The following is a 27558-nucleotide window of genomic DNA, read 5'->3' as shown; positions in this document are numbered from 1 at the left end:
ATGGTGGAATTTCATGAGACAGGCATTATTAATTCGGGTTGTGGTTCGGCTTTCATTACTTTGATCCCTAAGGTTAAATCGCCTGAGGGACTCAAAGACTATAGACCCATTACTCTAATTGGGGTGATTAGCAAAGTTATTTCTAAAATTCTTGCTAATCACCTTAAAAAGATTCTGGGTAAGGTGATTTCAGAGTCTCAGTCGGCTTTCTTGTCCGATCGTTTTATTCTTGATGGGCCTCTTGTAGTGAACGAAGTTTTGGAATCGCTGAAAAAAGGAAGAAAAAGGCATTTCTACTAAAGATTGATTTTGAGAAAGCGTATGACAATGTCAATTGGGTTTTCTTATTATCTATCCTGTCTCAAATGGGTTTTCCCCCTCTTTGGTGCAGGTGGATTAAAGGCATCCTTGAGTCAGCTCGTGCTTCAGTTCTTGTTAATGGGTCTCCAACATTCCAGTTTAAAAGCGAGAAGGGTCTTCGTCAAGGCGATCCTATCTCCCCTTTCTTGTTTCTGATTGTGATGGAATGTCTTTCTTGGATGTTGGAAAAAGCAAAAGCTCTTGAAGTGCTTAAAGGTATTAATTTTTTGTTTGACAATATGGATATTACTCACCTTTTCTTTGCGGATGATGCTCTTATTATGGGTGAGTGGTCCCGCGAGAGAATCTTCAAAGTACGGCTAGACTTCTTAGAGTCTTTTATTTATGCTCGGGTTTACGCATCAATCTTCATAAGTCTAATTTATTTGGGGTGGGTACGGAAGATGGGGAAGTGGATAGTACGATGGAAGTTTTGGGTTGCAAACGAGGGTCTTTTCCTTTCGTTTATTTGGGTATTAAAGTGGGAGCCAAAATGTCTAGAATTGGCAATTGGAATATGGTTATTGAAGTTATTAGGAATCGGCTAACCTCATGGAAAGCCAAAACATAACATTATCTATTGGTGGTCGCTTGACTTTTGTGAAATCGGTTCTTGAGAACTTGCCTATTTATTATCTTTCTTTGTATAAGGCCCCTAAGGCGGTTATAGAGAGTATGGAGGCTATCATGAGGCGATTTTTATGGGCGGGTTGTAGTGAGGAAAAAAAATTAATTGGGTTGCTTGGGATATCATTACTACTCCTAAGAAGGCGAGTGGTTTAGGAGTAGCTAAATTAGAAGATGTCAATGATGCGCTCCTCCTTAAATGGGCTTGGCGTTTTAAACAAAGTGGTAATTGCTTATGGAAAAGATTGGTGCTTAGTTGTCACGGGTCAAGTAGGACATGGTCGTTGTTACCATGCACTCCTTCGGCTAGCGGTTGTTGGAAGCAAATTGTTAAAATAGGGGAGAAAAAGATTTGGAACGGTAACACTCTTGGTAGTTATTTCGTGGGGATTTTGGGTGATGGGTCTACAATTAATTTTTGGGTGGACTCTTGGATTAGAAATGCTCCTCTTCGTTTGGTTTATCCCAACTTGTTTAGACTCGAAAAGAACAAATGGGTTTCTGTTTCAGCTAGGTTACAAGTTCATAATGGTATTAAAATGCTCCAGTGGGATTGGCGAACTGTCCCTTCAAGTCCTGTAGAGATTAATGAATTGTTCGGATTGATGTCTGATATTTACGATTACGAGTGGAAGGGTGGCATTGATAAATGGATATGGACTGGAGATTCGAATGGAGATTTCTCAGTGAGTAAAGCGAAGACCTTGATGCATCAGTGTCAGCAGCCGAGTTCGAATAATCGTATGAAATGGAAAGGGTGGGTTCCCCTAAAATGTAAGATTATGGTATGGCAAGCGATGCTTAATCGTATGCCTACGAAGGTGGATCTTAGTAAACATGGTGTTACATTGCCGAATGATTTATGCAACTTGTGTGACTCGGAAGCGGAAACGACAAATCACTTGTTTATCGGCTGCGCTTTTGCTGCAGATATATGGGCTCGTGTTGTATCATGGTGCCGTCTTCCTCCCATTTTTTGCTTTTGTCGTGTATGATTTTTTGGAGATAGCGAAGTTACAAGCGGCGTCAAAGAAGTCGAGATACATCTTGCGTGGTATTGTTTTTACTACTTTGTGGGCAATTTGGAACGAACGTAATGCGAGAATTTTCAAAGGCATACGGCGTCGACCTATTGAAGTTATGGAAAGCATCAAAATGACGTCGTATTTTTGGTTTCGAAATAGAACTAGAATGAAAGGTTTAGTGTGGAATGTGTGGTGTAAATATCCTTTAGACGTGATGTAATTTCGCTTGTTTGCCCGGTGATCCTCGTTTTGAGGACCGTCCATGGGTGTTTTTGAATCAAATATACCTTTAAAAAAAGCGCTCATTTCTTTTTCTAACTAAAGATACTTAATTATTAGTCATGCGTCAAAATGGTTTTTGACTTTGGTTATTATGGATCTCGTAATAAATTAATTGGCGTTGCCAAAAAAAGATATTTTGCTGTTCAAATATATTTGATTCTCACAATGTTTTGAACACCAAGTAGAGAAGGGTATAATAATAAATATAGTTTTTTTTTTAATTATTTTTATTATATTCTTTACTTTTTAAGTTAGATAAGCTTATGTCAACTGGTATTGATATCGAAAATACCAATACGGTTATCGGTACATGAAGGTAAAAACCGACACCAGACTGGTACAGAAAACACCAAAAGTCGGTATCGAATTGATTTTGAAAATCTTTTAGTTCGGAAAATTCGGTACTGCTATCCGGTACCATTTGCTCATCCCTGATCACGGGTGTCGTACGAACAACAACGGTATCGTGCAACTTTTTTTTATTTTCTTCAACTTTTAATGGTTTCTTTTTTTAGTTTCAACGGTTTCCGTGCGCAACGCGCTCGTAGTGATTTCAAAACACATGTAAACACAGACTAAACAACAAAAGACGTTCGCCGCAACGTGGCGATACTAAAAAAGCTAATTGATTAAATTTGGAGACTTCCATATGATTATTGATTATGCTCGTATATACACCAAACGAATACGAGGATATTTTTTGTTTGTTTATTAAACTTTGATTGATTACGAATATGAACACAAACAATTAAATGAATAGATTTTTTTGTTCATGTTCGTTTGTTAAAAAAATAAACATGTTCATGTTCGGTTACATTCTTCGCTAACATTTTAAACAAACAGTTTACGAACACAAACGAACAAATATAAATGAAGTTTTGTATTAAAAATATAGTACATAAACATTATATATAGGGTAGGGTTCCAGCGTGAACAACCTCCCAAGAGTGAACTGCGCAGTTGATATGGACCCTTAATTTCCTTTTTAGTTGTTAAGGGTAGGATTGTAATTATATAAAAAATTAGATTTAAATCATTATTTTAATAATTGAATTAAGTTACATCTTTCCTCATTTAAATTCATTAACCAAATAATTACCATCATGCCACTCACTTTAATCTTAAGATCATAAAAATCAAGGGCCCAGATCAGTTCACGCAGTTCACTCTTGGGATTTTGCTCACATTTGAACCTAATCATATATATATAGGTAGGTAGAGGTTCCTGTAAAAAAAGAGGGTTTTTGTGAGAACGGTAAGAATCTACACCATTAGATCTTTGATCTAATGGTTGACATCAATAGGGACCAAATTGTAAAATGTGTTTTATTATTTTGGACTGATTTGAAATATGTAGGGGTAATAAAGTCTTTATATCCATTTTGAAAAAGGAAACCGTATAAAAAAAAACCCTACAAAATCGCGATTCACTCTGTATCATCTTTCTTCTCCACCGTAAAGATTTGTCTCTGTTAACCACCGTGAGAGTCCGTCATACACACGGTAGTGGAGCGGCGGTTCCAATAGCACCGGTAATCATCTCCGGTGATGTCACCGGCACATCCGCAGTCAAGGTTAGGTCAACCGTCAGGTTAGTCAACGATTGTCACGGCTCCCCGACCTACCCTGGACGGAGTTGGAGGCCGTGAGGCAGTTCCCGTGGTACTCGTGGTATTTATTTTATGTGACAGCGGAAGTCTTTCATTTACAGGATCTTTTCACCGTAAAAAGCTCGTTTAATATATTACACAAAGTTTAAAATCCAAAATTTACAATAAGTTGATTTCACACAGAAATCTTTATTTTTCCAAAACATGTTTTATTTATTTACAATGAGCCACTTCCCTGAGCTTGATAGTGCTTTACTGCATTTTTCCTGGATCACACAGATCACCTGAAACATGTTTGAAAAAGGTTTTGTCAGCGGGGAAATACTGAGGGAATCATTCTGTTTTCTAAAACGACCCGTTAGTTATAAATGCACAGTATTAAGAGCGATTACAATGTTTCTATCAACCAATTATCAAGAATGGGTATTTGTCACTCGACCGGATCTGTGACTGTGGTCATACCACTATTGGGTCCTGTTGCCCTAATAGTGACGGTTTACTCACACAGAGTAATAATTACTCACATAGAGTAATATTCACTCACATAGAGTGATCGAAATAGTAGTGTGCACAATACCCCACATACCAGCTGTAATTTGGTGATTACAAAGACTTAATCCCTGTAATTATAACCTTGAAAATAATTTGAGGTATTGTAATACTTACTCACAAACTGTGAGAAAACAATTTAAAAAGGAGAATGACTCACATTGCAGATTTAACGAGCAAATAGATAATGCCTACTGATTAGCCTTGATTACACCTAGTTTAACACAATGCACACACAGACAGGTTAGTAACTAATACAGCAGTTACGTCAATTCACGAGATTAAACCCTCACAACGATTAATCAGTGCAATACTCGATAATTCAATCGGATTCACAACGAATAACAGAGCATAGTCCGAATTCGAACAGCACTCAAATATTCAAGTCGAAATCACGACGAATAATCAAAGTACAAGCTCAATTGAGCAGCACCCGGATTATTGTTGGATAGTTATAATCGATCGGACGTTGAATCGTAATAGCGATCGAGTTATTACCCTGATTGCGGCAGCGTCTCGTGTGTAGTGTGTGTTTAATTATGATATAACAGTGAGATCTCGACGTATACAGAAGCTATGAACGTCGTTTTAACACCACAGTTCAAGTGCCAAGGTCGGCTATTTATAGCTGGAATTTCGACTCGCATACGGACCGTATGCCTGTACCCTTGCGGTCCGTAAGGGAGCCAGTTGGCTTACGGTCCGTAAGGATTAACCTTTACGGTCCGTAAAGGGTGCGTTTTAGCTTGTAGACTAGCCTTCTCAGTGGCATAGGCTTGGTGATTCATACACAAACGAAAATTCTCAATTAGACAACGTATATTTCAAGATAAATATCAATTAGGGTTTAGCCCCCCTGAGTTTTAGGGGCCCTGATCCTGATTCCGATTATTCCGGAAATTTCAGGGTTAGTGCGGAATTACTTGGGTGTCTTAATTAGGGTTTTCTTATTGGATAATTATTATCCTAATTACCGGTTTTATTGACAGTTGTTACATCCTCCCTACCTTAAGAAAAATCTCGTCCTCGAGATTTACTGGAATAGATGAGGATATTTTCGCTTCATTTCTGATTCCAGTTCCCAAGTGTATTCTGGCCCTCTCTTTGAATTCCACTTGACTTTGACCAATACTAGTCTTTTATGCTAGAGGAATTTGATGTGACACTTCGGGTCTTCTCGGACAACCTTCTTGATATAACATTTCGTGTACGTATATCATTAAATGAAATCTATGAATTATCTGTTATTACGTGTTGTATGTATGTATATTATATGTGTGTTACAAGTGAGCCGAGACCCCAAGGACCCGACTCGAGACCACTCCCGGTCTCGAGTGAACAGTGAACCGATGGGCCGTTGGGCCGCTTCCTTTAGCCTCACACGAAACCCACTCGGAAACCCATAAGGGTGCATGGCCCTTGAATGGGTTATAAAATCCCCACATAAGCCACACTTCCCTCATTTTGACACTCAAACATTCTCTTGCTCACACACACTCCCTCTAAAACCCTAGCACAACACCACAACCCCCTCTCCTCCTTCTCGGATTCAACCGGCAACAAGAGCACTCTCGGATTGGCTCGGAATCATCACTCGAAGGCTCCATTCTATCACCAACTTGAACACCTTCGTGTCACTCTTGAATCGGTTAGTGTTTTAGATGTTCACTAGGTGTTTTGGTACATAATGGTGCTATTTGCCTTGAAATGTTTGAAATGATGGATGAAATATGTGAACTCTTGCATGATAATGAAGTGTTAAGACATTTGGATGATGAATGATTGATAGTATAAGGTGTTCATGATCATAGATTTATGTTGATAGTGCTTAGAATAAATGTTACATAATTATTGTTGTTAAATGCATGTTTGGGTGGATTGAAGGTTTAGTGATTTGCATCTAAGTCCACATGAATGAATCGGTTTGTTGGAACATGCTTGTTTAGGATGAGATAACCCTAAAGATGAACTGTTTGAATGTAAATGAATAATGAAGAACAAGTTGAATGTGTTATGAATATTCAAAAAATGCATGTTTTGATCTGTTTTGATTAATTACCGGACAAGAAAACATGTTGGTGCACTCTCATTGGATAGTACACATTACCATGAAATCAAAATGCAATTGGCTAGTACATAGGACAGGTTCTAGAAGGATTCAGGTGCACGTAACAGTGGTTGCGAGTCGGAACCCTTGGTTGCGACTCGAGACCAAAACGTGATTCTTCGAGATCTCCCGGTTGCGACTCGCAAGCAGCACACTCGAGACCAAAGCATGATGAACCGAGACCGAGGTTGCGAGTCGGAACCCCTGGTTGCGACTCGAGACCAAAGCATGATGAACCGAGACCGAGGTTGCGAGTCGGAACCCTTGGTTGCGACTCGAGACCGTGTATTCTCGAGTCGAAACCGCCCTTGTCTCGACTGGGCTGCCTAAGTGTTATTGGGCCAAAAGCTTGTTGGACTATCTGTTGACTGGACTGCATGTGTATCTGTTACTGTTTGTGAAAATGTTAGAGCAGGCCCAATAACCCAACTGTTTGAATGTATGCATGCTAAGTGTGTTTATACGTGTTTGCTATACGTGATTACTTGTGCCCCAACTTGACCTATATTTGGTAACCATGCTAGGACGTGGTGACCAACGTGTTTGACCAAGTAAAATATCTACCGAGCAACCCAAGGTGAGTTCACAACCTAAAGCATGCGTTCCCGGTGGTTTGGGAAACGGAACTACAAACAACACTATTCCCTTATGAGGGATACAACTTACTTTTCTTCCCTTGTTATTGGGAACCTTTAGTTAATTACTGTTTATACGGATTGCAACCAACGGCACTAAACGAAACTCTATCACTCAAGTCCCTACTACTTAATACCGATTAGTCGCCGGGGCCAGGCGAACGGGTTATTAGTTGATAGCGCTATTTAGGTTTTACCAACCTCACACCGTGCCATGGTATGGGATCGGTCGTGAACTAATGTACTCAGGCATCCGTCAATGATGATAGAACATTGACATCGGGGCATCCTGCGGAAACGCAAACGGTTACCTAGTGTTCGGTATTGGAAAAACAGTTTAGTCGCTAACTTTTGGGGTAGCTCCCCATGGCATGTATAAACGAGTAAATTAACTGGTGAAACAAGTTTTTGGTAATTAAAACTGGACAACTAGTGAACTCACTCAGCATTATTGTTGACACCTTACTGCATGCTTTGCAGGTAACCAGTGACTGAGGAGCTGCTGCTTGAGAATGTGTAGTGTTCGTCAAAACCCGTGTGTTGGGTTTTAATTATCTTGAACTTTGAACTATCTTTTTGGTTTATGCTTCCGCTGTTTTTGTTCAAACTAATTATCGAACTTAAACTACGATGTTGCTACCTACTTTAGATGGCAATTATTTTACTATTAACCAATGCTTTGTATAATTGGTGGCTGGATCCTGGTCAGTCACGCCCTCAAGCGGGTGTTACTCCGCAGGTGGAATTTGGGGGTGTGACAGATTGGTATCAGAGCCATTGGTTATAGTGAACTTGGTTTTAAAAAGGGGGAAACTCTTTTTGAGAAAAACCAGACTATAACCCGTGACTCGTGACGACACTACACTCCAAGTGCAAGGCTCGACCTATCTGACCTCATAGCTCGGACCCATGTTTACTTGCTTGCTTGTCTTATGCTTTCTGCTCTACTATACGTACTAGTTTGCCCAATTAGATAGATACGCCTCCCCTCTTCTATCTCATTCTCGCTATGTTACGACACCACACTCATACTATGTTTTCTGGTTATGAAGACAATGAGTGGACGCGGACGAGGAAACGTCAACATGACTCAGGCTCAGTTCACTAACCTGATCAACACGGTGGCTGCAGCTTTCGCAGCTCACCCTGGAGGTAAAGCTCATTATTTTAGGATGTGTAGATCCTACCATCGCATCGTCTTGTCACCTCTAAACCCATTCGTATCACTCTCACAACAGGTCAGCATGTGCCTGTGCAACCACATGTTTGTACCTTCAAGACCTTCATGGATTGCAAGCCTCTTCCTTTCAATGGCACTGAGGGTGCCATAGGTCTCCTGCACTGGATCGAGAAGGTCGAAGTTGTCTTCGCTGTCTGCGAATGTCCCCCAGCTAATTGGGTAAAGTTTGCTACTGGTACCCTTGAGGGAAGCGCACTTTCGTGGTGGAAGGCGCAAATTCAAATGCTTGGTTTGGAGACTGCTAACGCTACTGCATGGGAAGATTTCAAGGATATGATCAAGGAAGAGTATTGTCACAGGGATGACATCCACAAACTCGAGGACGAGTACTATGGTCTCAAGATGGTTGGGTCAGAGATTGAGACCTACACCAAGCTGTCCAACGACTATGCTGCTCTTTGCCAAACATGTCCCGACCCATGTATCGAAGGATCGAATTGTACATCAAAGGCTTAGTCCCAGAAATCAGGAGCCATGTGACCTCGGCCAACCTCACTACCATACAGCCTGTGGTTCGTCTTGCCCACAAACTCACCAACCAGGCTGTGGAGGAGGGCAGGTTGCCCAAAAGGATCAGTGCTGCGGAAGGAACTTCTAGTGATGGCAAACGAAAGTGGGATGGAAATCAGGGCAAAGATGCTAACTCTACTCAGGCCCCAGCTCAGCAAAGGAAAACTAACAACAACAAAGGCACTCAGCAACAGGGTGGCTACCGGGGAAGCTACCCTAAGTGCAACAAGTGTAACAGGCACCACAATGGGGCATGTAACAAAGGTCAGTGCCAGCGGTGCAACAAGATGGGGCATGAAGCCAAGGATTGTAGAAGTCAGTTCCCAGCAAGGCAGAATCAGCAACAACCCCAACAGCAACAGCAGCAGGGAAACAACCGCGGATGTTTTAAATGTGGGGCAACGGGGCACATGCGAAAGGATTGCCCTGAACTGAATCAGAATCGCAACAACCAGGGAGCTGGGAACAATGAGCAAAACAACAATGCTGGGAATGGTGCTAGGGGAAGAGCTTTTGTGATTGGAGCTGGAGAAGCAAGGAACGACCCCAACGTCGTGGCGGGTAAGTTCCTACTTGATGATCGTTATGTTTCTGTGTTATTTGATTCTGGAGCCGACGCTAGTTCGGTATCCCTTCGTATTAGTAAGAAACTTAAGCACCCGCCCGCATTATTAAGATCTAAGCACGTCGTCGAGATAGCCAACGGTAGGAACATTGAGGCCTCGCACGTGATCCACGACTGCAAATTAGAATTGTCTGGTCAAACGTTTAGTATCGATCTTTTCCCTGTCAAACTTGGAAGCTTCGACGTCGTCATCGGTATGGATTGGTTATCCAAACATCGCGCTGAGATCCTCTGTCAAGAGAAAGCGGTTCGTATTCCTCGTCGTTCTGGCCAACCCCTCATCGTTCAAGGCAACAAAGGTGGAGAAGTCACATGCATTATCTCGCTTTTAAAAGCCCCGAAGTGTTTACAAAAAGGGCACACCGCTATTCTAGCACTGGTCACCGACACCCTCGAAAAGGGAAAGAGGATTGAAGATTTTCCTGTAGTACGTGACTACCCCGAGGTGTTTCCCAAGGAACTACCTGGACTCCCTCCCCACCGTCAGGTCGAATTCCAAATCGAGCTAGCTCCCGGAGCAGCGCCTATAGCTCGTGCGCCTTATCGTCTAGCCCCTGCAGAACTGAAGGAACTCTCTACGCAATTACAGGAACTATTGGATAAAGGATTTATCCGTCCTAGTTCATCACCCTGGGGAGCACCAGTACTCTTTGTTAAGAAGAAAGATGGCACGTTCCGAATGTGCATCGACTATCATGAGCTGAACAAGGTTACCATCAAGAATCGTTACCCTCTCCCGCGCATCGACGACCTATTCGATCAGTTGCAAGGATCGAGCTACTATTCTAAGATTGACCTGCGATCAGGCTATCATCAGCTGAGAGTTCGTAATGAAGACGTCTCTAAGACTGCGTTCAGGACTCGTTATGGTCATTACGAGTTCCTCGTTATGCCTTTTGGAATGACTAACGCACCTACGGTTTTCATGGATCTCATGAACCGAGTGTGCAAGCCTTACCTCGACAAATTCGTGATTGTGTTTATCGACGACATCCTGATCTACTCGAAAAGTCAAGAAGAGCATGAACGACACCTACGCCTTATCCTCGAACTCTTACGCAATGAGCAATTGTACGCCAAATTCTCGAAGTGTGACTTTTGGCTTCGAGAGGTCCATTTCCTTGGGCATGTGGTCAATAAGGATGGAATTCACGTCGACCCCGCTAAGATCGACTCGATAAAGAATTGGCCTACGCCCAAGACCCCAACCGAAGTTCGCCAATTCTTGGGATTGGCAGGATACTATCGCAGATTCATCAAAGGATTCTCAAAGATTGCTCAACCCCTCACGACTCTTACTCAGAAAGGCATGGTTTACAAGTGGAATGAAGCTCAGGAGTCGGCCTTTCAAAGGCTAAAGGATAACCTCTGTAGCGCTCCTATTCTCTCGTTGCCTGAAGGCACTGACGACTTTGTGGTTTACTGCGATGCATCCATTCATGGGCTCGGTTGCGTATTGATGCAACGCGAGAAAGTTATTGCCTACGCTTCTCGACAACTCAAGACGCATGAAAGAAACTACACTACGCATGATTTGGAACTGGGAGCAGTGATCTTTGCTCTTAAGATATGGAGACATTACCTGTACGGTACCAAGTGCACTATTTACACCGATCACAGGAGTCTCGAGCATATCTTTAGGCAAAAGGAATTAAACATGCGACAACGTCGATGGGTCGAACTCTTGAATGACTACGAATGCGCCATCAAGTACCATCCGGGCAAAGCCAATGTTGTGGCAGACGCCCTTAGCCGAAAGGACACGACACCAAAGCGCGTGCAAGCATTGCAACTTACCATCCAGTCTAACCTCCCTACCCAGATCCGAAATGCTCAAGTCGAAGCATTGAAACCGGAAAACATCAGGGCTGAGTCTCTGCGAGGGTCGAGACAGCGATTAGAACAGAAGGAAGATGGCGCTTACTATGTAACAGGGCGCATTTGGGTTCCACTCTATGGAGATTTACGTGAACTCGTGATGGACGAAGCCCACAAGTCCCGTTACTCAGTACATCCTGGCTCGGACAAGATGTACCATGACTTGAGAACAACATACTGGTGGCCTGGCATGAAGGCCCACATAGCAACATATGTCAGCAAATGTTTGACTTGCGCAAGAGTCAAGACAGAGTACAAAAGCCAGCAGGCCTACTCCAACAACCAGAAATCCCGAAATGGAAATGGGAGCAAATATCCATGGATTTTGTTACAGGGCTACCTAGGTCTCAACGCGGAAATGACACCATTTGGGTAATAGTAGATCGATTGACCAAGTCCGCGCACTTTCTGGCTATTAAGGAAACAGACAAGTTTTCTACCTTGGCGGAGATTTACTTAAAGGAAGTAGTTTCGAGGCACGGAGTGCCAACCTCAATTATTTCCGACCGAGACGCTCGTTTTACTTCGGAATTATGGCAAGCTATGCACAAATCCTTTGGCTCACGTTTGGACATGAGCACCGCTTATCACCCACAAACGGATGGACAGTCTGAACGCACCATCCAAACCCTAGAAGACATGCTTAGGGCGTGTGTGATCGATTTTGGCAAGAATTGGGAGAAGCATCTACTGCTAGTAGAGTTCTCGTATAATAACAGCTACCACACTAGCATTCAGGCAGCACCTTTTGAGGCATTGTACGGTCGTAAATGCCGGTCACCTCTCTGCTGGGCGGAAATCGGTGATAGTCAAATCACGGGCCCAGAGATGGTGGTAGATACAACGGAAAAGATTGCCCAGATCAGACAACGCATGGCGGCAGCTCGCGACCGTCAGAAGAGTTACGCTGATAAGCGTAGGAAACCGCTAGAATTCCAGGTCGGTGACCGGGTTCTACTTAAAGTCTCACCCTGGAAGGGTGTGGTTCGCTTTGGTAAACGGGGCAAGCTTAATCAGCGATATATCGGACCATTCGAAATTACCGAGAAAGTCGGTAAGGTTGCTTATAGATTGAACCTGCCTGAAGAACTGAGTGCGGTACACAACGTTTTTCACGTATCTAATCTGAAGAAGTGTCTATCAGATGAAACGCTCGTAATTCCTTTCAAGGAACTAACTATCGATGAACAGCTACACTTTACTGAGGAACCGATTGAGATCACGGATCGAGAGATCAAAATCCTCAAACGTAGCCAGATACCTCTTGTACGAGTCCGTTGGAACTCGCGACGTGGCCCAGAGTTTACCTGGGAGCGGGAAGACCAGATGAAGCACAAGTATCCCCAGTTGTTCCCAAACGAAAACCCCAGCACTGAAGCTACAGCCGAATTTCGGGACGAAATTCCAATCTAACGGGGGGATGATGTGACACCCCGTTGAAACATTCTCACTTATACTAGCTTGACAGTGACTGCCTTAACTTTCGGGACGAAAGTTCTTAAAACTTGGGGATAATGTGACACTTCGGATCTTCTCGGACAACCTTCTTGATATAACATTTCGTGTACGTATATTATTAAATGAAATCTATGAATTATCTGTTATTACGTGTTGTATGTATGTATATTATATGTGTGTTACAAGTGAGCCGAGACCCCAAGGACCCGACTCGAGACCACTCCCGGTCTCGAGTGAACAGTGAACCGATGGGCCGTTGGGCCGCTTCCTTTAGCCTCACACGAAACCCACTCGGAAACCCATAAGGGTGCATGGCCCTTGAATGGGTTATAAAATCCCCACATAAGCCACACTTCCCTCATTTTGACACTCAAACATTCTCTTGCTCACACACACTCCCTCTAAAACCCTAGCACAACACCACAACCCCCTCTCCTCCTTCTCGGATTCAACCGGCAACAAGAGCACTCTCGGATTGGCTCGGAATCATCACTCGAAGGCTCCATTCTATCACCAACTTGAACACCTTCGTGTCACTCTTGAATCGGTTAGTGTTTTAGATGTTCACTAGGTGTTTTGGTACATAATGGTGCTATTTGCCTTGAAATGTTTGAAATGATGGATGAAATATGTGAACTCTTGCATGATAATGAAGTGTTAAGACATTTGGATGATGAATGATTGATAGTATAAGGTGTTCATGATCATAGATTTATGTTGATAGTGCTTAGAATAAATGTTACATAATTATTGTTGTTAAATGCATGTTTGGGTGGATTGAAGGTTTAGTGATTTGCATCTAAGTCCACATGAATGAATCGGTTTGTTGGAACATGCTTGTTTAGGATGAGATAACCCTAAAGATGAACTGTTTGAATGTAAATGAATAATGAAGAACAAGTTGAATGTGTTATGAATATTCAAAAAATGCATGTTTTGATCTGTTTTGATTAATTACCGGACAAGAAAACATGTTGGTGCACTCTCATTGGATAGTACACATTACCATGAAATCAAAATGCAATTGGCTAGTACATAGGACAGGTTCTAGAAGGATTCAGGTGCACGTAACAGTGGTTGCGAGTCGGAACCCTTGGTTGCGACTCGAGACCAAAACGTGATTCTTCGAGATCTCCCGGTTGCGACTCGCAAGCAGCACACTCGAGACCAAAGCATGATGAACCGAGACCGAGGTTGCGAGTCGGAACCCCTGGTTGCGACTCGAGACCAAAGCATGATGAACCGAGACCGAGGTTGCGAGTCGGAACCCTTGGTTGCGACTCGAGACCGTGTATTCTCGAGTCGAAACCGCCCTTGTCTCGACTGGGCTGCCTAAGTGTTATTGGGCCAAAAGCTTGTTGGACTATCTGTTGACTGGACTGCATGTGTATCTGTTACTGTTTGTGAAAATGTTAGAGCAGGCCCAATAACCCAACTGTTTGAATGTATGCATGCTAAGTGTGTTTATACGTGTTTGCTATACGTGATTACTTGTGCCCCAACTTGACCTATATTTGGTAACCATGCTAGGACGTGGTGACCAACGTGTTTGACCAAGTAAAATATCTACCGAGCAACCCAAGGTGAGTTCACAACCTAAAGCATGCGTTCCCGGTGGTTTGGGAAACGGAACTACAAACAACACTATTCCCTTATGAGGGATACAACTTACTTTTCTTCCCTTGTTATTGGGAACCTTTAGTTAATTACTGTTTACACGGATTGCAACCAACGGCACTAAACGAAACTCTATCACTCAAGTCCCTACTACTTAATACCGATTAGTCGCCGGGGCCAGGCGAACGGGTTATTAGTTGATAGCGCTATTTAGGTTTTACCAACCTCACACCGTGCCATGGTATGGGATCGGTCGTGAACTAATGTACTCAGGCATCCGTCAATGATGATAGAACATTGACATCGGGGCATCCTGCGGAAACGCAAACGGTTACCTAGTGTTCGGTATTGGAAAAACAGTTTAGTCGCTAACTTTTGGGGTAGCTCCCCATGGCATGTATAAACGAGTAAATTAACTGGTGAAACAAGTTTTTGGTAATTAAAACTGGACAACTAGTGAACTCACTCAGCATTATTGTTGACACCTTACTGCATGCTTTGCAGGTAACCAGTGACTGAGGAGCTGCTGCTTGAGAATGTGTAGTGTTCGTCAAAACCCGTGTGTTGGGTTTTAATTATCTTGAACTTTGAACTATCTTTTTGGTTTATGCTTCCGCTGTTTTTGTTCAAACTAATTATCGAACTTAAACTACGATGTTGCTAACTACTTTAGATGGCAATTATTTTACTATTAACCAATGCTTAGTATAATTGGTGGCTGGATCCTGGTCAGTCACGCCCTCAAGCGGGTGTTACTCCGCAGGTGGAATTTGGGGGTGTGACATTTGACTTTTCGATCTTCGATCGTTAATGGTTTCTCTATGAATTTCAAATTTTCATTTACCTCTATATCTTGAAGAGGTACTACCAGGGATTCATCTGCTAAACATTTCTTGAGATTGGATACATGAAATACATCATGTACTCCAGCCAATTCTTCTGGTAGTTGTAAACGATAAGCAACTGATCCGATTCGTTGAATCACTGGGAATGGTCCAACGTACCTCGGGCTTAGTTTTCCTTTCTTACCGAATCGTACTACTCCTTTCCAAGGAGATACTTTTAAAAGTACTTTATCACCGACTTGAAATTCTAAAGGTTTGCGACGATTATCTGCATAACTCTTCTGACGATCTCGAGCTGTTTTCAGTCTTTCCTTAATCTGGGTTATCTTGTCAGTAGTCTCTTGTACTATTTCAGGACCGGATAATTGACTTTCTCCGATTTCTGCCCAGCATACTGGAGTTCTGCATTTGCGTCCATACAGTGCTTCGAATGGTGCAGCTTCGATGCTTGAATGATAACTATTGTTATAAGAGAATTCTATTAATGGCAAATGGCTATCCCAACTACCACCAAAGTCAATTACACATGCCCGGAGCATGTCTTCTAGAGTTTGTATTGTCCTTTCACTCTGTCCGTCTGTTTGTGGATGATAAGCAGTACTTAGATTTAGTCGAGTTCCCATTGCTTTCTGAAAACTTTTCCAGAAATGGGAGGTAAATCGACTATCTCTATCCGATACGATGGAGAGTGGGACTCCATGTAAGGATACTACTTCGTCCACGTATAGTTGAGCTAACCTTTCCATGCTAAAGGTTTCTTTCATTGGTAAGAAATGAGCTGATTTGGTTAATCGGTCTACGATTACCCAAATTGCATCATTACCTCTTTTGGTTTTGGGTAACTTAGTAATAAAATCCATGGTTATGAGTTCCCATTTCCATACAGGCATTTCTAATTGTTGAAGTAATCCTGAAGGTTTCTGGTGTTCAGCCTTAACTTGTGAACAAGTTAAACATTTGGATACGTATTCGGCTATATCCTTTTTCATTCCTATCCACCAGAAATGATTTCTTAAATCTTGGTATATCTTATTGTTTCCTGGGTGTATGGTATACCTAGATTTATGAGCTTCTTCTAAAATCTTATTTCTTAACTCTCCTTGCTTAGGTACCCAAATTCGCTTCTTATGGAATCTCCAAATTCCATCTTTTCCTTGTTCTAGTTCTTTTAGGTAACCTTTCATTCCTTCAGCATCATCTTTGATTGCTGTTTTCTGAATTTCCTTGATTTGTGCCATTAAATCTACTTGTAGATTTAATCTAAGAGCACGGACTCGTTTCTGGTTTTCATGATACTTACGACTTAAGGCATCTGCAACTACATTTGCCTTTCCTTCGTGATATTGAATATCACAGTCGTAGTCGCTCAGCATCTCCATCCATCTTCTTTGCCTCATGTTTAATTCTTTTTGCCCAAATATATATTTTAAACTTTTATGATCTGTATAGACAGTAAACTTACTTCCGTACAGATAATGTCTCCAGATCTTGAGAGCAAAGATTATGGCTCCTAATTCTAGATCATGAGTCGTATAATTCTCTTCGTGCTTTTTCAATTGTCTAGAAGCATACGCAATTACCTTCTTGCGTTGCATCAACACACATCCATATCCTAATTTTGAAGCATCACAATATACTTCAAAGTCTTCTGTTCCTTCGGGTAAAGCTAAGATTGGTGCATTTGTCAACCTATGCTTTAAAATCTTAAAAGCTTCTTCTTGTCTAGGTCCCCATTCAAACTTAGCAGTTTTACAGGTTAACTTAGTTAAAGGAACGGCTATCTTAGAAAAATCTTTGATAAATCGTCTATAGTATCCAGCTAAGCCTAGAAAGCTTCTTATCTCCATTGCTGTTTATGGAACTTTCCACTTCGTAATTGCTTCTATCTTAGCAGGATCTACATGGATACCTTCGTGATTTACCACATGTCCTAAAAATTGTACTTCTTGCAACCAAAATTCACATTTCGAAAATTTGGCATAAAGCCTTTCTTTTCTTAACAAAGTTAAGAGAACGTGTAAATGCTCACAATGTTCTTTTTGGCTTTTGGAGTAAATAAGTATATCGTCGATGAAAACGATTACAAATTTATCCAAGTATGGTTTACAAATCCGATTCATCATGTCCATGAATGCTGCTGAGGCATTCGTTAATCCAAAGGGCATGACTGTAAACTCATAATGACCATACCTAGTTCTGAAAGCATTTTTAGGTATGTCCTCTTCTTGTACTTTCAACTGATGGTATCCGGATCTTAAATCTATCTTAGAGAAATACCTAGCTCCTTGTAATTGATCGAAAAGATCATCAATCCTAGGTAATGGGTATCGATTCTTAATTGTAACCTTATTCAGTTCCCTATAATCGATACACATTCTCATCGATCCATCTTTCTTTTTCACAAACAACACTGGTGCACCCCAAGGGGATGAACTAGGTTGTATGAATCCTTTGCTTAATAATTCTTCTAATTGCTTTTTCAATTCTAACATTTCAGTAGGTGCTAATCTATAGGGTGCTTTAGCTATTGGTGCAGTACCTGGAATTAAATGAATTCTAAACTCTACTTCTCTATCAGGTGGTAATCCAGGTAATTCTTCTGGAAAAACGTCTGGGTATTCTAACACTACCGGAATGTCCTGAAGTTCCTTATCTTTAGTGTTAATGATTACTGAAATCATATACACCATTTCCTGCTTTCTCGAATAACTAGCCAATTTCATTACAGAAATGAATTTCAGTGGCTTTCGAGGTTTATCTCCAGTAATTAAAATTACTTCTCCTGTAGGTGTTTGAATTTCTACAGCATTTTTGTCACATAGGATTCGTGCATGGTTGGCTATTAACCAATCCATTCCTAACACTACATCGAATCCTGCTAAATTCATTGGTAACAAATTTGCAGAAAACCTATGGCCTAATAATTCTATTTTTCCTTCTTGCCAGATTTTATCTATTTTCACAGAATTTCCTTCTGCGGTTTCTACTGTGAAGATTTGCCTAAGAGTGGTTAAAGGTAAATTAAGATCTTGGCAAAATAAAGTATATATAAAACTTTGGTTCGCACCAGAGTCAAGTAATACTTTTGCAAATACGTTGTGAACTAAGAACGTACCAGCTATCACATCTGGAATGAGTTCGGTCTCTTGAGTGGTTAGCTGGAATGCTCGCGCATTTCTCTTAGTTGTTCCTTCAGCTGGTTTGGCTGGGTTAACTACAGGTTTAGCTAATTTAGGACATTCAAATTGAAAATGACCTCTTTCTCTGCAATTATAACAAATTCTTGTTTTCTTCCTGCAGTCTTCTTCCCGATGTCCTTTCATTATTGCAAACCATATTGCATTGTCCATAATGCTTCTTTTTGCAAATTTTACAGAAAGGAGATGATGATGATTGCCCGGTTCCTCTTTTCTTGGTATTACCCACCCGAAATCCTTGGGTAATCTTTTGAGCTAATTCCTTCTTGCGATCTTCCTCTCTTGTGCGTACCAATTCATCTGTTAGGGTATTGGCTAATTCTACAGCATCGTCAATAGTACGAGGTCTCGCAGCTTTAACGATGTTTCGGATCTCACTAATTAACCCCCAGATGTAACGAGAAATAAGTACCGGTTCTGGCGAAGCCAGTGATGGCACTATCCTTGCGTATTCAAAGAATGTCGAAGTATAGCCCCGACAATCTACACCTAGCATACGATGACTCAGGAACTTGTTTGCCATTTGTTCCTTCTCGTATTCGGGACAGAATTTTCTTTCTACAAGATTCTTAAATTCTTCCCAACTCATGGCATAGGCTATCCTTCTTCCTTTTGCCTGGAGGACCGTATTCCACCATTCTAGTGCTCCTTCTTTGAACAGATTTGATGCATACATCACTTGATCCTCTTCGGCACATTTGCGTATTGCGATTACTGCTTCGGTTTTCTCTAACCAACGCAGTGTTGCAGTTGCCCCTTCGTTACCTGCAAATTCAGCGGGTTTGCAAGCAAGAAATTCTTTGTATGTGCAACCAGGCGTTGCAGCTTTTATTCTTTTAGGGAGTGGGGCCTGTTGCGGGTCATGATTGTCATGATTGCCGCCTCCATTTATGCTGTTACTGCCGTTATCCTCCAAAGTACGTTTACTAGGATTTAATTGTTGTGGTTCGGCGGGTTTCTGAACAGCAGCCACAATTTCTGGAATAGCATGAGCTATCCCTTGGGCGATAAAGTGCTCGATATCTTGTCGAGTTATATATTGATCTTCCTGTTCTTGCTCAGATTGATTTACTTCATTAATTGGTTCATTGTTAGCGTTTTCCATCTGCTAATTGGTAAAAATTATTAGTTTCTAACTTATCAATGACAAAATTCACATAGATAAACACATAGATTATCACAATATACAAGTATAACCAAAATTGTCGATTTCTCGACTTTTACTTTGTTATGGTATATTGTACATGCATCCATACACACCGTATTTTACAGAGTTTTATTGCCCATTTTACAGAATTTTAAGTTACTATCATACAATACGGATTTCTGTGGTTTAACTGATGGTTCTAGTAACGATGCTCCCTCTCATCGTACTTCCAAGTTAGATGCTCTCCCATTTCCCTGATCCTATTACCTGTACCTATCAGTTCTTCACCGAACTGACGGAGTTCAGCTAGGTTTTCATTACTCATGGGAGGATTCGGGAGTGGTTCTGGGTCAAATTGTGGAAGAAAGCTATAAGGACTATTGACTATGTTTTGGAATTGCCAGTCGTTTGTCCACCATTCTTCCAGTTCCCCTAGTGGTTGGGTATGGATTAAAGGTTCGGGAATAGCCGGTGCTACTGTTAAAGGAAATTGGACTGTAGTCGGGTAAGGATACAGATTAGTGCGGATTGGGCTTATGACCTCACAGTTTCCTAATAGTCGGTCTATTTCATCTTGGAACGTAAGTTCTTCTGGCTGGTTAGAACTTTCGCCAATCTCTATTCCCTTTTGTTTCAGATCTATTCCTATTTCCTTTTCGAGTGGTTTTGAACTTTCTCCAGTTTCTATTTCCTTTCCCTTGCTCACGATCACAGGATTTTCTATTTTAGGGAGTCTCCTAGTGGCAGGTTTCCTACGGCGTCTTCCTCCACCCTACGTATCTTCTCTTCTTTTTAGGTTTGGCTTTTTCCAGCGGTGGAGCTTTGAATTCCACAGGTTCTTCTATGTCAGCAATATAACCAGTAAAGTCGTGAGAGACTTCGATAGGCACTGGATATAAGTTGAGATTCTGGAATGCTTCCGACATCTCATTCATGCTGCATAGCATATATGCAAAAGAATGCAATTGTTAAAACTTTGGAACAAAGTTTAACAAATAAACACTGAAGTTTTATTGCATAATTTATACAGAAACAACGGAAATAAACACACTGGGATTTTATTTATTTACTGGGTGGTGATTTTATTTACTAGACCTAACTTATAGGATATTCAGAGGTTGGCATTTTCTGCTACAGTAGCTAGCATATAGAGATTTGCCCATTTCTTGTCTATTTTATCTTCCCAAGGTGTACTATTACCCCACTCTTGGACTTCTGGGTTAAACCTAACTCTCTTGGTTCGGGGTTTCTTTTTCTCCTGACTCTTTTTAAGTATCGAATCCATTTTCTCTGGGGAAAGAGGATTCTCATAGTTCGCCTTACGGACAAAGATTCCTTCTTCTAGGTTTACTGGGCTTTTAGAAGAAGATGCAACATCTAGTTTATGGTAGATAGCAGACAGCTTTTGCTTACCCATACTGTAGCTAACAAATAATCAGTTAATAAAACATATAATCACAAAATAACAACTAGTAAATTTAAGTATTCTGTCAAATACTTAATTTAGTATTAGGCTAAATCAGTGGCTCGATCAGTGGCTCAATATTTATTAATTCTTGGCTCTGATACCACCTTCAACTGTCACGGCTCCCCGACCTACCCTGGACGGAGTCGGAGGCCGTGAGGCAGTTCCCGTGGTACTCGTGGTATTTATTTTATGTGACAGCGGAAGTCTTTCATTTACAGGATCTTTTCACCGTAAAAAGCTCGTTTAATATATTACACAAAGTTTAAAATCCAAAATTTACAATAAGTTGATTTCACACAGAAATCTTTATTTTTCCAAAACATGTTTTATTTATTTACAATGAGCCACTTCCCTGAGCTTGATAGTGCTTTACTGCACTTTTCCTGGATCACACAGATCACCTGAAACATGTTTGAAAAAGGTTTTGTCAGCGGGGAAATACTGAGTGAATCATTCTGTTTTCTAAAATGACCCGTTAGTTATAAATGCACAGTATTAAGAGCGATTACAATGTTTCTATCAACCAATTATCAAGAATGGGTATTTGTCACTCGACCGGATCTGTGACTGTGGTCATACCACTATTGGGTCCCATTGCCCTAATAGTGACGGTTTACTCACACAGAGTAATAATTACTCACATAGAGTAATATTCACTCACATAGAGTGATCGAAATAGTAGTGTGCACAATACCCCACATACCAGCTGTAATTTGGTGATTACAAAGACTTAATCCCTGTAATTATAACCTTGAAAATAATTTGATGTATTGTAATACTTACTCACAAACGGTGAGAAAACAAATTTAAAAAGAAGAATGACTCACATTGCAGATTAACGAGCAAATAGATAATGCCTACTGATTAGCCTTGATTACACCTAGTTTAACACAATGCACACACAGGCAGGTTAGTAACTAATACAGCAGTTACGTCAATTCACGAGATTAAACCCTCACAACGATTAATCAGTGCAATACTCATAATTCAATTGGATTCACAACGAATAACAGAGCATAGTCCGAATTCGAACAGCACTCAAATATTCAAGTCGAAATCACGACGAATAATCAAAGTACAAGCTCAATTGAGCAGCACCCGGATTATTGTTGGATAGTTATAATCGATCGGACGTTGAATCGTAATAGCGATCGAGTTATTACCCTAATTGCGGCAGCGTCTCGTGTGTAGTGTGTGTTTAATTATGATATAACAGTGAGATCTCGACGTATACAGAAGCTATGAACGTCGTTTTAACACCACAGTTCAAGTGCCAAGGTCGGCTATTTATAGCTGGAATTTCGACTCGCATACGGACCGTATGCCTGTACCCTTGCGGTCCGTAAGGGAGCCAGTTGGCTTACGGTCCGTAAGGATTAACCTTTATGGTCCGTAAAGGGTGCGTTTTAGCTTGTAGACTAGCCTTCTCAGTGGTATAGGCTTGGTGATTCATACACAAACGAAAATTCTCAATTAGACAACGTATATTTAGAGATAAATATCAATTAGGGTTTAGCCCCCCTGAGTTTTAGGGGCCCTGATCCTGATTCCGATTATTCCGGAAATTTCAGGGTTAGTGCGGAATTACTTGGGTGTCTTAATTAGGGTTTTCTTATTGGATAATTATTATCCTAATTACCGGTTTTATTGACAGTTGTTACAACGATTAAGCAGACACAGAACGTCGCTGCGAAGGCAGCGACGCAGTGGTTAGCGCAAGTTATGGCTTCTCAGACTACCGGCGATGATGATGAGGATGAGGATGATGATGACGATGACCTAGGGTTCCAGTTTGCTAATATGGTGTTATTTACTATTCATAGTGTTTGTAGTGTTATATCTTGTTTTATAGTGTTATGTACTTATTACAGTGTGAATGGTGTTCTGCACTGTCTTTAATAGTGTTATATACTTATTGAATTGTGTAATATAATTATTGAATGGTGTTATATATGTGCTGAATGGTGGTTGCACTGTTATTTGTAGTGTTTTTATAGAGATCTTTAAAATGGTGTTATATACTTATTAAATGGTGTTATATACTTATTGAATAGTGTTATACATGTGCTGAATGGTGGCTGTAGTGTTATTCGTAGTGTTTTTATAGAGATCTTTAAAATGGTGTTATATACTTATTGAATGGTGTTATATAATTATTGAATGGTGTATATATGTGCTGAATGGTGGTTGCAGTGTTATTCGTAGTGTTTTTGTAGAGATCTTTTAAAAAATCATGTTCCTATAAATAAGCTGGCGGTTATGAAAGGTTTTGAATTAATTGAATCAATGATAAAATTACTTGTTTACCCTTTTGAATTAATTTAAGTTGATGACATATGTCATCCTCACAATATTTCTCACACATTTAACCTTTTTTTGTACCCTCTCTCTCTCTCTCTCTATATATATATATATATATATATATGGAGAGGATCATGAGAAAACTACATCTAAATGAGAAAACTAACTAAAAAAGCCTAAAAAAAGCTAAAAACATACCAATTTTTTTTTTACAATTTTGTATAAAAAAATCGCTATTTTTATATATAAAAAATTTCAAAATTTTTTTTTGTTGTACTGCACATGTGCATTATATGTGTACTACACATGTGCACTATATCCGTAATAGTGCACATGTGCAATACAACAAAAAAATTATTATTTTTTTTTTGAAAATTTTTTTCCATGCATAAAATATAGCAATTTTTTTATAAAAAAATATAAAAAAAAAATTTGTACGTTTTTTAGGTTTTTTTAGTTAGTTTTTTGGTTTTCTCATTTAAACTAGTTTTCTCATCATTCATCCCCTATATATATATATATATATATATATATATATATATATATATAGAGAGAGAGAGAGAGAGAGAGAGAGAGAGAATAGGGTTCCTGCGGAAAGTGTGTTTTTCCTAGAAAGTGTAGGAAGCAATAAGAACGCGACATGTGGCATTGAAGGATTTTAACTAAAAGGGCAATTGTGTAATTTGAATATTATTTTAATTATGGATTATTTTTATTAGGATAACTAACTAACCAGAAAATTATGAAAACTAAATATTCCATTTAAATCAAATTGACAGTTTCAATTTAAATCGTACAAGACGCTGTGTTTCTTGACGCTGTATTTTAACAGCAAGCAGATTTCTTGACGTTGTGTTTTAACAGCAAACAAATTGCTGGAGGATTCTTGACACTGTGTTTTAACAGCAAGCAGATTGCTGGGGGATTCTTGACACTGTGTTTTAACAGCAAACAGATTTCTTGACAATGTGTTTTAACAACAAGCAGATTTCTTGACGCTGTGTTTTAACAGCAAGCAGATTTCTTGACGCTGTGTTTTAACAGCAAGCAGATTGCTGGAGGATTCTTGACACTGTGTTTTAACAGCAAGCAGATTGCTGGAGGATTCTTGACACTGTGTTTTAACAGCAAGCAGAGTTCTTGACATTGTGTTTTAACAGCAAGCAGATTTCCTTGACACTGTATTTTAACAGCAAGCAGATTGCTGTAGGATTCTTGACACTGTGTTTTAACAGCAAGCATATTTCTTGACATTGTGTTTTAACAGCAAGCAGATTTCCTTGACACTGTCTTTTAACAGCAAGCAGATTTCTTGAGGCTGTGTTTTAACAGCAAGGCCCTGTCACATGATCCTTGGAAAACACATGTACCACATACCTACACTCAAAAATGTAGATAAACCAAAATCAAATACATGTTTTTTTAATGTGTAAACTAATTTAATACGAAAAAAGTGGTGTATGAAAATAACTTACGTCTCCTTCATCTAGCTGTAAATGTGCTCTCAAATGTTTCCCTGAATTAACAGTCTTTCGATTAATATTAGGGCAGCCAGTTTGAATATATTGCGTAGATGGTGTTCTTCTTTGCTTTGATTAGGGAGAGAGAGAGAGAGAGAGAGAGAGAGAAAGAGGGGAAATCCCATGATTTTAGGGATTGGTTATTCATATGGCAGTTTCTAGATTGATTTAAAACACTTCCAATTACCAAAATACCCTCACTATATTAAAAGTCTCTAATTATATAACTCAGATATTACGAAAATGTCATCCATTTGATCTAAGCCATTAAAAACACCAATCGGAGGGCCCAGATCGCTTCCTAGACTTTCTAGGAAAAATACACTTTCCGCAGAACTCCTACTCTATATATATATATATATATATATATATATATATATATATAAACCAGCTGGGATAGCCCAGTTGGCCACCGACACCCACCACTTACCAAGAGGTACCGGGTTCGAACCTTGGGGCGAACAAAGTACCCTCAAAGGGTCGGCTCGGCAAGGGTATTTACTGCTAGGCTCAGGCTTATCGGGTGGCGGCCTGGGAGGGGTTATCCCCTCCGCGGTCAGGGGTACCGTGCATTACCCTATATATATATATATATATATATATATATATATATATATAGGGTTGGGCTATATAGAAAACCCTATCTATATAAAAAACCCTAGAAAACCCAACCTCCCGGCATTTTTTTTTTTGGAAAAAAATAACACATGTAATATACATGTTTTTAAGACTTTTGGGCCAAAAAAATCAAAAAAGCGCCAAAGGGATAATAAAAAAAATCAGCAATTTCTGACTTTTTTGCCTAATACATGTTAGGCACTGAAATTTGTTTATTTTTTTAAAAAAAATCCCTTCGGCGCTTTTTTGTTTTTTTGGCCCAAAACACTCTAAAACATGTATATTACATGTGTTATTTTTTTAAAAAAAAAATGTCGGGAGGTTGGGTAAAAATGGGTGGAGATTTGGGTTTCCAGAGTTTTCTACCTAAATGAGGGTTTTCTGTCTAGCATTATATATATATATATATATATATATATATATATATATATATATATATATATATATATATATATATATATATAGGGTTGGGCTATATAGAAAACCCTAAATATTTAAGAAACCCGGGAAACTCAAAGCTCCCGACTTCTTTTTTTTTTTTGAAAAAAATAACACATGTTTTTAAGAGTTTTGGGCCAAAAAAATCAAAAAAGCGCCGAAGGGTTTTTTTTTTAAAAAAAAAACAAATTTCAGCAACTTTCAGCATTTTTTGTCTAACACATGTTAGTCAACGAAGTTTTTGGAACTTGTTTATTTAAAAAAAAAAAGTACTCGGCGCTTTTTTGTTTTTTTTGGCCCAAAACTCTTAAAAACATGTATATTACATGTGTTCTTTTTTTCAAAAAAAAAAGTCGGGAGCTTTGAGTTTCCAGAGTTTTCTAAAATTTTTAGGGTTTTTTGTCTAGCATTACCCTATATATATATATATATATATATATATATATATATATATATATATAGGGTAAAGATCACTTCAAAACTGTATTTATTTTCAGAACTTGCAGAACCATTTATAGCCGCTTATTTTTATTTAATTTAATATTTTCTTATTTTTTTCATGAACGGCATTAGCGTAAATTCACTATTCCAAGTTATCTCTATTTAAAAAAGTTGGTTTTTACTACACATCAATACTTCCTTAAATTTCTCATTTTAATATCATACTTCCTAAAATTTCTCATTTTAAAATCAGTTTTAGACTGAATGATCCAAAATAATGAATAACAAATAAAATATACCAACGTTTGATTGTGTCCTTAACTCCGAGGAGTTAGACTGAATGAGTGTGGTTTCTATCACCCATACTTAACCAATGGATTCATAATTATGGTTCACTTTTCACTACAACAAAAATGGCTTTTTAGGACCTTTTATGTGGGACGCTTGTAAAAGAGGGTCCTAAAAAACTATTTAATAGGACTAATGAACTTTTGGGGTCCTTTTATAATATACTCTACTAAACCGGTGTCCTAAAAACCTATTTAATAGGATGAATGATTTTTTGGGGTCCTATTATTATATAATTTAATAGGACACTTAAAATGTAGATCGTAATAAAGTACTTTATAAGACATTTAATTGTTAGTGTCCCATTATCTGGTACTATATTAGGACACTTGATCATCTGGGGTCCTATTATAACATAACTTAATAGGACACGTTATAGTTAAGTCATAAATGTTCAGTGTTATAGGACCCTTTCTAGTCGAAGTCATATTAGAACTTAACTTAATAGGACACTTGACAGTTGGGTCTTATAACTGTAAACTTTATAGGACGCTTAATCATTGTGGTGTTATTATAATACACCGTAATAGGACACTTGATATTTGAGTCATAAAACATTAGTTTTATAGGACGCTTGTTCGCTAGAGTTTTTATTATAATATAACTTAAAAAGGCACTTGACACTTGGGTCTTATAAATTTAACCTTTATAGGATGCTAAATCATTGTGGTGTTATTATAATACACTATAATAGGACACCTGATGAGTGGTG

At 39.6% G+C, this 27558-nt stretch overlaps 1 protein-coding gene across 1 annotated transcript; it reads left to right on the top strand.

Moving 5' to 3' along the window:
• LOC110933798 lies at positions 1–23079 on the top strand. Its single transcript, XM_022177002.1, has 6 exons — positions 1–287; positions 392–674; positions 1131–1934; positions 2546–2600; positions 22835–22970; positions 23052–23079. Exons 1-6 carry the CDS (start codon positions 1–3, stop codon positions 23077–23079), a joined length of 1593 nt encoding a protein of 530 aa, XP_022032694.1.
• Positions 23080–27558: the final 4479 nt, after the last annotated feature.

Source organism: Helianthus annuus, chromosome 4, assembly GCF_002127325.2.
Source record: "Helianthus annuus cultivar XRQ/B chromosome 4, HanXRQr2.0-SUNRISE, whole genome shotgun sequence".
Classification (NCBI taxonomy): Eukaryota; Viridiplantae; Streptophyta; class Magnoliopsida; order Asterales; family Asteraceae; genus Helianthus; species Helianthus annuus.
The sequence above is the reverse complement of the archived record's forward strand: the minus strand, read 5'-3'. Positions and strand labels throughout refer to the sequence as shown.

What these genes read in the sequence shown, in the direction of transcription:
- LOC110933798 (XM_022177002.1), top strand. Translation starts at nt 1, where the DNA reads ATGGTGGAATTTCATGAGACAGGCATTATTAATTCGGGTTGTGGTTCG. An exon ending in CTGAAAAAAGGAAGAAAAAG is followed by an intron (nt 288 to 391) that starts GCATTTCTACTA and finishes TCTTTGGTGCAG; the next exon opens with GTGGATTAAAGGCATCCTTG. An exon ending in CCCGCGAGAGAATCTTCAAA is followed by an intron (nt 675 to 1,130) that starts GTACGGCTAGAC and finishes ACTCCTAAGAAG; the next exon opens with GCGAGTGGTTTAGGAGTAGC.